Below are 11,801 nucleotides of genomic sequence, written 5' to 3' on the forward strand. Positions count from 1 at the left end.
ATCTGAAATTGGATTTGTGTTCGGTCTTATTTGGGTTTGAAAAGAGAGCCAGAGGAGAGCGTGGCTGTGATGGCGGAGTGGAAATTAGAGTTGAAGAGGAAAATAAGTCACCCGACGGCGGTGATTTGTGGGGTGGAAAGGAAAGTAGATGAAACAATAGTAAGAGGAAGAAAGGAGGAGAGAGAGAATCCCTTACAGTGGTTTAACAGAGGTGGGCATGGGTGATAATTTTTTCAATTAACGGACACGTGGCAGCTTAGGAATCACGGGGCAGGAAGTTGGGACAGAAAATGGGTACAGGTGATCTCGACCCAAGATAAAAGATCAAGCGTATGATTTTTTATTTTACAACAATATTTCACAAACTTGCTGAAAAATGAGATCAATAAATACACACATTTTTCCAATCTGTGCAAAACAGTGTGTCCAACGAGATGATTATACGACTTTCTAGGGTTCCTGAACAAGATTTTAGTTCAAGGTGAAGGGGAGAAGAGATAATTCAAGCACATTTTGAAGGTGAAGAAGCTGAAGAAATGCATACAGCTCATGAAAGCAAGCTTGGCCCATTCTCAGCAGCTGTCCGGCTATTTTCAAACCCTTGATGCCTTGCCATTTGCATGTCGCGAGAGAAATTAGTTCTTGCTTTTGCATACGGAGCTTCTCTTGCTGCACAAATACAAAAGAGAGAATATATAACGTTATGCAACAGAGCAACTCGGCACCTGATTCATGCATGCTTTTTTGCAGGTTTTGGTGACGATTGTGATGGTGATTAGGTGGAAGGGGAGAAGACACATTATATAACAACCATCATTTTCTAATATCACATCTAATAACAATTTTAACTAGTGTTGTGAATAGTGTGCTGTACCAGGTTGTCCCGGGTCAAAGAGGGTGCACTCTGTTTCAGTCAATTTCTCAGGTTGTACCCATAAGTATTGGGAAATACTTACTTGCCAGCATGTAACCAGAATAATTAGTTTTTAGTGCCTTGCAGTATTTAAAAAAGGAAGAAAGTAATTAAGATTTTGAAAAATAATAAAGAGTCAAAAGTAAAAGTTTAAAAAGCAAGTAATATATTTGAACTACACCCTGTCTAGTTCCCATTTGATGGGAGTATGAGAAAGGATATATTGAGTACAAATCTAACCTTTGGCATAATTTGTCCAAAATGGTTGTTCTCAAGCTCGAACCCACAAGTTCATGGTTACTAGGCCGAGTTTTAACCACTTAACTAGTGGTCCCCTCATTTTAAAATTTTATTTAAAATGTGTTTAATCGACTGTACAAATTTTATTGGTAATAAGACACTTCAAAATAAGTAGCAATAATTTTAAAACGTTACGTTACACACTGGTACATGATACGTCTTGACTGATGGCAAAAAGGGTACGCTAGCCAGTATATATTGACAGGATGGTTTTTTTTTTGGGGGATAAATGGTATGTATTGACATGGTAAGTTTCCCAAATTCTCAATGAGTTTGATAGCATACAATATTGTTTCCTAAATCTCAAATGAGTTAACTGCTAAGCTGACCTAGACACCCGGTTATCAAAAAAAAAAAAAAAAAATCAAATGAGTTTAGCCAGGATGTTGTTACCTGCAATTCTCTGAGCTCGAAGAATATTCTGCCGCCTTTTCCACCAACACATCAAGCAGGTGCAAACAAGCAGGAGTGCGACAAATGAACCTATTGCAATGCCAATTTTCGCACCAACAGAGAAGTGGGGCCCACACATCGGTAGTCCAGGAATACCACAGAGTCCTGCATTATCAGTAAAACTGGATGCATCCACAGTGAGTATCTGATGTTGAAGAATGAAGTCACAGATATCTTCTATTCCCTAGCGCTTATGTGTATTGTTAAGTGCTTTAAATATCGGCCTACATATAGTACTGGCCGTTACATATTTAGACTTCTGATATCGTTATTCATCAATATATTATATATCCGCCACTACTATAGATACTGTCCAAGATACATATCCCAACACCGTTATTTAAAACCATGTTTGTGACTATTTTCTCAAGTTTTATGCCAATATATAATGGTTTTAAACTGATACAGCGAGGGAGTTAAAAAAAAAAAAAAAAAAAGCCTGATACAGCAAGAGAACATACTTGAAGCTCGCTCTATGTAAAAGCCTTCCTCCCAGTGCTGCCGGGACTCCACCAGATAAGGAGTTGCTATTGAGATTCCTGCATCATGAAGATGGGTTCGAATTATATATTGCGTATTCTCATTTCATGGGCTAATCAACCACTTGAAAGATCTTACAGTCTTCGTAATGATGTCAACTGTCCGAGACTTTCAGGAATTGATCCATTGAAAAAATTATAGGAGAGGTCCCTGGAGTACAAATATATGTCTTCAGAAATTAAATTGATACGAGTGACTAAAAGTAAAGAGAGAACCACCCAATGCAGAATGAAAATGCATATGCCTACATTTTTCAACAAAGTGATTTCATTTCCTTCGACATCGTTATTGCACCAATTACACTCCTATATCTGACTTCAACATTCATTTATATGATTGGACCATCCTACGCTTCACACTGCTCTTTTCTAAGAAGGCTTTAGAGTAGGAATTTGAAAATGACCCATAGTTTTTTTCCCAAGCCTACCATTATTCCATGGCCATCAAATTTGATGTCATTAAACTAGCCTCTCTTGAGGTTTGGAATTGAGCCCTACAAGTTTAGCATAATTACATTGGGCTCCTTAAGGTTTTAATTCGCATAGCAGTTGGCCTCTTTTTACCAGTAATTCATTAGTCGTATGGATAAAAAACAATATTGTCATTTCTTTTACACTTAAATGTATATTTTACATTATTTATCCATGTGTCTTCTCCATACTATATGCATTCCAATCATTTTAGTCTTACTAAAAGAGAGGACGGTGTAATTATGTCAAACTTGTAAAATTTATTGTATTTTTTAAAACCTCAAGGATAGTTTAATTTATCCATTTATTTATGATTATCCAATCTTTCATGAAATAATAGAGTACATCACAAACTAATCTCAGCATAGTACAAGTCTAATTGACCAAGGTATAATAATAAAAAAACAGCCACGAGATGTACAACATTTCAATTAACATTCCAGTAATGAGTAAGCACTACTACATCTCACCTCAATGAATGTCAGTGATACAATGATGCACTCCTTTTCAATGTCAAATTATGTCATTTCAAAATTTCAGAACCGAGGCCAAAAGAAATCAACAGTATTGAAGTAAATGGCTGGTATATAAATTATCTACAGAAAAATATAAACTTTACTCACAGGGTCTCTAAGGTAGTTATTGTTCCAAGTGAGGATGGAATGGGTCCACGAATGCTGTTTCCACTCAAGTTTCTGTAAAGTGAAAAAATACACGATAGATAATTAGACCAAGCTAGGAAGATGTGTTTTGCTATTGGTAGCATCAGTATTACTTCATCAATGTCAAAGGAAGTCGGGTTAGCATTGGGATGATATACTGGTGTGCCCTTTGACCAAATATTAATACGACAAACAAAAGCGGCAAAGGCAAGAAACCCTAATTGGGTAAAAATGGAACTTCAAATTTTACAATTTTCAAAACGAAGTTAAGGAGGATATCTAGTAAATACTCACATGTTCTGCAGGTGACGCAGTTTGGAGATGTCGTTTGGCAAGAAACCCCTCAAACCTTGGTTGTCAAGACCACTGGACATCAAGACCATAAGTAGACAGTCAAAACCATGCAAACAAAGTAACGGCAAAGGTATTAAGATTTTAGTATATCAAGCATCAGATGAACATGAACCTTTCTATGGCCAACAACCTACTGGGACATATATACAATATATTTGACTAGAAAACAAGATTTGAATATAGAACCACTGACTTATAAACAAATTAAAGTGACCTTATAATTTCCCTCTATAAATTTCCGATGAAAATTTCCATGTAAAATACTGAAATTACTAGTGGTAAAAAGGATTGTCTGCAAAAATGGTGGAATTTGGGTTGAGTAGCACAGGCAAGAAAAAATGGCGAACATAAATTATAGAAGTCTGGAACAAATTCTAAAGCATAGACTGCATGGTAAAGCCAATGCATGGCTCAAACATATTGGTTTTACATGTTACGAGAAAAGACAACCACAGACACTATCATACCATAAAGACAAGTATCACCAATGTCATAAGCAGTCCACAGCCCAACAGGTTTTATCCCAAATCACCTCTTCTAAAAAACTCCATCCTCATTCCTTATGAGTAGGCCGTGGCAAGATGTGAAAGTAAAAGATAGTTTAGATTTTCATCCCGAACAGGAAGGATTCTATTAGTTCAGGAACAGTTGAAAACGCAAAGTATTGTATAGAACATCAGGAGAAGAAGGTACTAAACGATCGATCACAAAAGTTCTACTAAACGATCACATAGTTGGAAACAATTTCCAAGACAAACAAAAAATAAAATTCTTAGGGGATGAAGAAGCACAATGAACAAGAAAAATGAAACGTGAAATGTTTCTCTAAATTAAATATTTAAACTCAAAATCCAGAAAAATGTTCCCTACATTTGGGCAATGGATCAATCCTTTGCACACCAAATACGATTATACCTTTTAATGTTTCAGAAGGAGACACATTTTGCATCTACATGTATGTTTTGCAGAGAATACTGGGGTCAAAACAAATAAAAACTGGTACCATGTTAATGGGATGACTAATATCATGAAAGTATTTGTAGGGAAAAAGTGGCAAAACCAGACATGAAAGCAGTGGTGGAGGGCAAAAGTCTAATAATGTATTTTACTCATGCAATGTAATCATAATGACAATAACAATAACGATAAAGAAAACAAGAAAAAAAAAAAAAGTGACTATGAGTAAATTTTATGACTCTTTAGACAAAAAATAGTGAAGTAAACAAGATATATTGAATTTGATGACCACAACACATACAATTGTTCTAATTTTCTTGGTATTAGTTTGGTTGAGTAATTGCAATAAATATTTTGTTATTATAAGCCACTTTTTTTTTAAGTGTTACAAGCTACTTTAGAATTTGTTGAATTCATAGAAAATATTTGAGCAAAATGGTTCACCTTTTTATTGAAAACAATTTAAGATTTAGTTCAAATAATGGTGCATAGGGAAAATAAAAAATAAAAAATAACGCTTGATACTATAAGAACTTCAAGGCAGATCCTTTCTTTGGCCCCCAAGCAAGACTGTCTAGCTCTGTCCCTACATGAAAGGCTAAGAACCTTAACTCAAAACAAAACATTTCCCTTCTAGAGGGCAATAATATTGTAATTCTCATTGCGAGTATTTATAGACATATGAAGTTAGACCTATAATTTAGTTGAAAATTCACTAACAGTAGATATTTCCCTTGAGAAATTTTATTAAACAGTTGGAAGGTATTAAACATGTCCCAGCCTCTATGGCATATTGTTTGGCTGTCAAGAAACATTAAAGTCCAAATTATGCGTATATAGAAGGCAGTAAATGATTGCAAAATGAAAAATGGCAACAAAACAGTCCATCAATGAAAGAAGTGATATGAAGCATAAGATCAAGAACAAACAGTCCATCAATGACCCATTTACTGCTAGTTCTGTCAAATTGACAATCTGCTCCATTCCATGGATGTTGTTGGGGAATGCATGGATCACCATTCCACCCAAATCGAAGAGGAAGCCTCAATGCACTCTTCAATGCTTGCAAAGCCCTAACTAAAATAAACAAAAGGAAGTCATGATGTTAAGATCTAATTTCAAAACATTATAAAAGGCACACTAAAAGGCGAATACAAATAAATAAATAAAAACAGAAATCAAGGACTTTCTTTTTGTAATGCACACTTGTGCTTCCAAAATAGGTCAAAATGATAAGTTGTTGACCACTAACTCATGTAAAAGCTTAAGCTACTAGAGAGGGGAAATCTTTATATTAATATCCTCAACATGCCCCCCCTCACATATGGTCAGACTGTCCCTCATAAACGGGTCAAACACGAGCAAGTATTATAGTTATTGGGTAGGTGGTGAGGTTTGAATTTGCTCTCATACCATGATAATTTTCTTTTTATGTTGAATGCCGAAAGTCAATTGTTAGTTGTTACCTCCATGCGCAACAAAGTGCTACCTCCATGCCACTAGGCCATGGGCTACCATGATAATTTATAATTGTTGACAACCAACTCATCTAAAAGCTCAGGGACAACTTTATTATTTATATCCTCAACACAATAAACCAATTTTAGATTGCTCACTTGCTAGATGAGCATTTAAAACCTTTCCTCAATTGTATTTTATGTCTATTTCCTATAGTGGATCCTTCCTTTGAATCTAAAATTTCATATTTTATATAGATATTATGAACTGTCTTCTTTCTAAGTTCCTAGACCAATTTGCAATCAGAATGAATATCCAAATAAATCAAGATTTTATGAAAGGCTTTTGCTCGCAGAGGTAAACATACCATAGATGTTTGAAGGAATAATGCAGAAAATTCTAGGAATGGATTGAAAAAAAAAAAAAAAACACGACACAGACATGGACACACCGACACGACAATTTTCAAAAAATACATGACACGACACGTGGGGAGACACACACAGAATATATAAGTGTATATATTTCTTATATGTCATATATATGAATATATCATTATAAGACAATAAATAAATACAATATAACACTAATTTTTATAAATTGACATTAATTTTCTTTTATCATCGTGTTCTAAATCATTTTGTTCAAATTTATAATTTGTTTATTTGTGTCTGATCAATGGACACGTGTTTAAGCAATAAATACATGTGTCTTCCAAGTGTCAAATGAGAGTTTGAGTCTAAATTCTTTTTTAAAAAATAGGACATGTATGGATGAGTGTCGGACATGTGTCGGGAAAGTGTCTGACGCGTGTCAGTGTCCGACACGGACACGCAACCTTTTTAGAAGTGTCCATGCTTCTAAGAATGGCAATAACCTCACTCAACATCAAATTTTCCTCAATCAGCCAAGTTGTTGATCAACATTAACTTTCCTCTAGCAGGCAAGTGATGGAGTTCTTCAGTTTAGTTGGTTTAAAAAATCATGGTATCCAAAATTGAAGGCGTCATCAAGACAAATTCCTAAACATCTCAAGTAGCGGCAGAGCTATTGCAGGGAGTGTCACCAGCAAACATTCTAACAAAGTAGCCAGGCTTAATACTCCCCACTGAATCGCTAAGATACAAATTAGACTTTCAAGGTGTTCATGGGTACCGTAGATAAACTTTCCTTGAGAAAGATATGCCAGTGTTTAATTGTGCATTTCATTTAGGATTTTAAGCAGTTTTGCACCTTGTCTGGTAGCCTTAGAAGGAGACAAAGACTTTCCTCCAAGATTTGGCTTTCCTACAGCAGCCTCTCCTTTTTACTTTTTACTTCTTTTTTTTTTTTACTTTTTATTTATGGCATAATAAAATAGAACTAAAGATGCAGAATCTCTTAGCATCCAGAGTTGGTCACAAAGGTATTAAAAGTAGGTGAACTCTCGGCAGCACCTAAAACATAGTTATAACTTGACCAAACAATGGTAACAGGTTGAAACAAAAAGCTACTACATATTACACATCAGACAGATTTTGAGTAAAATCTCAGCATGATTATAAAAGCAGATACTCCTAATTCACTATTCAACAACACCTTTAGTGATATACTTATCAGAAGAAGAAAAACAAATCGAAATAAGATACCATGCTGTAATTAAAGTATCTTTTTGCATCACCATATAAAGCACATAATCATCATAAAAGAATGAAACAAAAGACTTACGAGGCCTTATTAAAATAAATATGCCCACGTCAAAATACCAAATATTTTCAAAGTCGCATATAAAAGAAACACTCACGTGTGCAATAATTAAGGAGGCTGATGTATTTACCTTCATCTGGTGAAGTTTTAGACTCAGCCATAACAACCTCAAAGATTTCAAAAGCATTGATTATGGCATGACCATTTGTAGGGTGTACGGTTATTGTCAAAGTTCTCCCATTAACAGCGACAGTCTTGTTCAATACAAGAGCAGCATACAGACCCCCAGTCATGTTCACAATGTCAACATCTTGAAAAACAACAACACCATTTATTAGGATGTCAAATACCCTTTTCCCAACACCAGTGACAGAAGGATCAATCTCTGCAAAATGCAACCAAATGGAGTAGTTTCTATTGGGATCCACATCCATGGTGTACACTAATTCCGGCTGATTATCGGTACTAATAAGAGCTGTCTGATAAAGAGCTTCTGGATAAAAGTTTGGCGGATTTGAGGCCTGCTTGATGCCGTTTGTGGTACGTATAGCACGATCTGAACTTTGACCAAAAGTTATAATGGGATTCCAAAATCTGTCCCCACCCCAGTGGTCCCCACTATAGTCGACATCAAATTTTGGATCCTCAGCACCACAACTCAGTCGTTTATCTGTTCTTAGGATTGTCCCTTGACCCCACTGTGGACCAAAATAGTAAGCTCTATCATCAACTTGAAGAATTTCAATTGAAAGTATAGCTGGATCTCCATGTCCAGTGCCATGGAAGCAAAGAGAGACAGAGCCATCTGTAAGAAATACAAGGGCTTCAACAAATGCTTGCTCATCAATATTGTTGCTCCAACCTGACCTCAGAGAGTAAATCTGGGTTCCTTCGACAGAAACGTCAAACAAAGGTTCATTGTTGTCGAAATTCCGTTCTGTGACTACTCCAAAAAAGATTCTCACTGCATAGTGGCCTTTGGGTACTCTGTTAATATTATAGCAATTTTCCGGACCCTCCGATAGAGGGAAGTAGCGTAGTGTATAAAGCCGAGGAGAGATATTACTCGGGCGTGTACCATTAGCAGGTACCCCTCCTGTATATGCAAAATCCTTGTACCAAAATGTATTGGTTGGTGGAGTATGAACATTGTTCCGAGCTCCACAACTTATTCGCATAGCATAGGGTGCTACAGTGAACAAAACAGACTTCAGAATAGAACACTAAAGAAGAACAGCCCAATAATAAGGAAATCCCTCCAATCCTCATATATAGATAGATGCTTCAGAAAACAAAAGAAATGTAGTACCAGTCAAACATTTTATTTTACTTTTTGTGCAAAGTACCAGTTAAACAGATTCATATCCTAAAACGCTCGACCTAATTGAGAATTGAAATCTCAGGATGCATTTCGGTGTCTCTAATTAGATGACCATAAAAATTCCTACTTCATCCATTATTAGGAAAATCTCTCTTATTCATGATATGATAAATCTCTCTCTCAGCGAAGTCATTTCTAAATTCAGCAAAGAATAAAGCTCAATGCAGATTCTGTACGAGCTCGCTGATGGGACACAGGATAAGGCTTTAGGATATCAGAAGAGCATAAAACATGTATTAAATCAGCAATAATGGAATAATGGCTGTTTAAGGCACAACTCATCCGATCGATTTTCTTTTTGTGTGCATACAGTGCACAAGCAGGCGTGTGAGCGTGCGTGTGTGGCTTTATCGGCTCCTAAAGAAAGAAATCAGTAAAGATAAAAACTTCATAATCATTTCTTTACTGCATTTACTCCTCAATAAGCCAATGCAACTCATAATTTCTGTCATTTCATTACCAATTTACAACAGTAATTCAAAATTTTCCAAATTATGCTCTTCCCCACCAAAATTTCAAACCCTTATGGCCACTGTTACTGAAATTCAAAAGCAAATTAACACGCGCACACACACACACACACACAAAAACCTACTCCTCCAAAGTCCAAACTAAACCCAATCAACAGAAAACGAATAGATTAATCATGTAAAGCGTCGATTCATGAGCATAAACAGTTCAATCTTTGAAATAACTTTAGTAAACTCATCAACTACACTAATCAATCAAAGTGCAATTGATAATATTAGTTCAAAAGCCCCAAAACAAGCCTATACTCTGCATTACAAATTGAAGACAAACATCAGAGAGAGAAAGGTAATATCTAACCATGTCGAGGATGCGAAGGACGAAGGAGAGCTGAGAAGAAGGTGAAGAACAGTAAGAGGTGTCTGAGCATCGTAGCTTCGAAATGCCTTGCTTCTCTCTCTCTCTCTCTAAAAGCCTACTCTGCCATGTCTTCTTCTATCTCTAGCTTTTTCGAGAGAGAGAGAGAGAGAGCGAGTGAGTGAGCGGTGGCAGTTGAAGCTTAGGAATTAAATTAATTAATTAATTTTTTTAAGATGACCCGTGAAAGAGGGAGTGTTCTTGTACTTGTGAGGCTCAACCAAGTTAATGCTGCACTTTCAATATCTAACTTGTTTGGTTTAAATCTTTAAAATTTACTTTTTAAAAGATTAAAATTTTTTACTTTTCGTATTTTTTTATTTGTATCGAATTTTTTTTAATATTTTGAGTGATTTTTAAATATATTTAAAAAATATAATATTTACGAAAAAAATTTAAAAAATTCATTAAATATTAAAAAAATATAAGAATTTAAGGCTCTGCTTGGTTGTGATTTGTAAACGTGTTTCTACACGTGCGTTTGAGTATGATATTTGGTTGTTTTGGAATCAATTTTCACGAGCTCTGCAGAGAGCTTTGTGCATCAGCCGCTGCTTTTGTGAAAATTTTGCCCAAGGGAAGACCGCCCGGATGTCTTCCGGGTCATCCGCCCGGACGTCCTTAGGTCCCGTTTGTTTTGGGTTATAGCAAGGGGATTAGGATTACTAGTACCTTGGGATTAGTATATGGGGTGTTTGTTTTGAGAGATAGCCTTGGGACTATTAATACCTTGGGACTAACTAATACCTTGGTATTACTAATACCTTGTTTGTTTTGAGAGATAGGGAGGGTACTACTAATACCTTGGTATTACTAATACCCTTGGGGAGGGGATTCATAGTGAGGAGGTAGAGATGGTATTAGAAAAATAGTGAGGGGATTAGAAATTTTTTTATTTTTTTTATTTTTTATATATTGGAAATTTTTTTAAAAATATAATTTTTAATTTTTTATATTTTTTTATTTGTTTTATTATTTTATATAAAAATAATTTAACAATTCATCACTACTAATCCCCTCACTATCAATCTCCTCACTACTAATCCCTTCACTATCAATCCCCTCACTAACAATCCCCTCATTATTAATCCCCTCACTATCAATCCTCTCCATTCTATCTTTGAAAACAAACGACCCTCACTAACAATCCCCTCACTATCAATCTCCTCCATTCCATCTCTGGAAACAAACGGGGCCTTAGGGACATCCACCCGGATGTCCTCCGCTGTACAAATTTTTTTTTTTTTTTTTTTTTTTTTTTTGCAATTGATTTATATAATTGGAAAAAATATTTTATGAAATTTTTTTAATTTTTAATGTGCTTTAAAATAATTTTGAGTTGTATATTTAGTTATGAGTTGTAAATTTTTGTATCACATATCAAATATCACATCAACAATTCCCCACTCAAATCAAATCTCTTTTCCAAAACTATTTTCAAAACTCTTTACCAAACAAATTTTCTACACTCAAATCATAATTCTACAACACATAAACTCAAAATACAACTCATACTCTCAAATCACATTTACAAAATACAACCAAACGCAGGCTAATACTTTTTTGTATTCTTATATAGTTATTAATTTTTTAAAATATTTTTTTACAAATATTTACTTTTTAAATACATTTAAATACGATATATGTAAAACATTAAAAAAATTACTTAAAATTTTAAAAATATTCACTAAAAATAAAAAATTTTAATTTTAATTTTCAAAAAATTAAAATCAAACACACTC

At 34.9% G+C, this 11,801-nt stretch overlaps 1 protein-coding gene across 2 annotated transcripts; it reads right to left on the bottom strand.

The window, feature by feature from the left end:
* Positions 1-319: 319 nt before the first annotated feature.
* LOC114279087 (receptor-like protein 4) lies at positions 320-10,312 on the bottom strand. 2 transcript variants are annotated; one of them, XM_028221266.2, is made up of 9 exons: positions 10,003-10,312; positions 7,924-8,982; positions 5,579-5,726; positions 3,633-3,704; positions 3,300-3,371; positions 2,285-2,356; positions 2,128-2,205; positions 1,607-1,788; positions 320-669 (listed from the first exon to the last, which is right to left on the bottom strand). In XM_028221266.2, the coding sequence occupies exons 1-9, from the start codon at positions 10,070-10,072 to the stop codon at positions 548-550; spliced, it is 1,875 nt and encodes a 624-aa protein (XP_028077067.1). In that variant the 5' UTR covers positions 10,073-10,312; the 3' UTR covers positions 320-547. The 2 variants fall into 2 exon arrangements, with proteins under 2 accessions (XP_028077067.1, XP_028077068.1); XM_028221267.2 differs by having other exon boundaries at positions 7,924-9,075; positions 10,003-10,277.
* Positions 10,313-11,801: the final 1,489 nt, after the last annotated feature.

Source organism: Camellia sinensis, chromosome 9 (assembly GCF_055761805.1).
Source record: "Camellia sinensis isolate YWXY chromosome 9, ASM5576180v1, whole genome shotgun sequence".
NCBI lineage: Eukaryota > Viridiplantae > Streptophyta > Magnoliopsida > Ericales > Theaceae > Camellia > Camellia sinensis.

Bases quoted from the DNA above. Each gene is read 5' to 3' on its own strand.
- LOC114279087 (XM_028221266.2), bottom strand. From the start codon at position 10,072: ATGCTCAGACACCTCTTACTGTTCTTCACCTTCTTCTCAGCTCTCCTT. The intron at 8,983-10,002 runs GTTAGATATTAC...TGTTCACTGTAG, and splicing joins TCCTTCGCATCCTCGACATG to CACCCTATGCTATGCGAATA. The intron at 2,206-2,284 runs GTAAGATCTTTC...TTCATGATGCAG, and splicing joins TTGACATCATTACGAAGACT to GAATCTCAATAGCAACTCCT.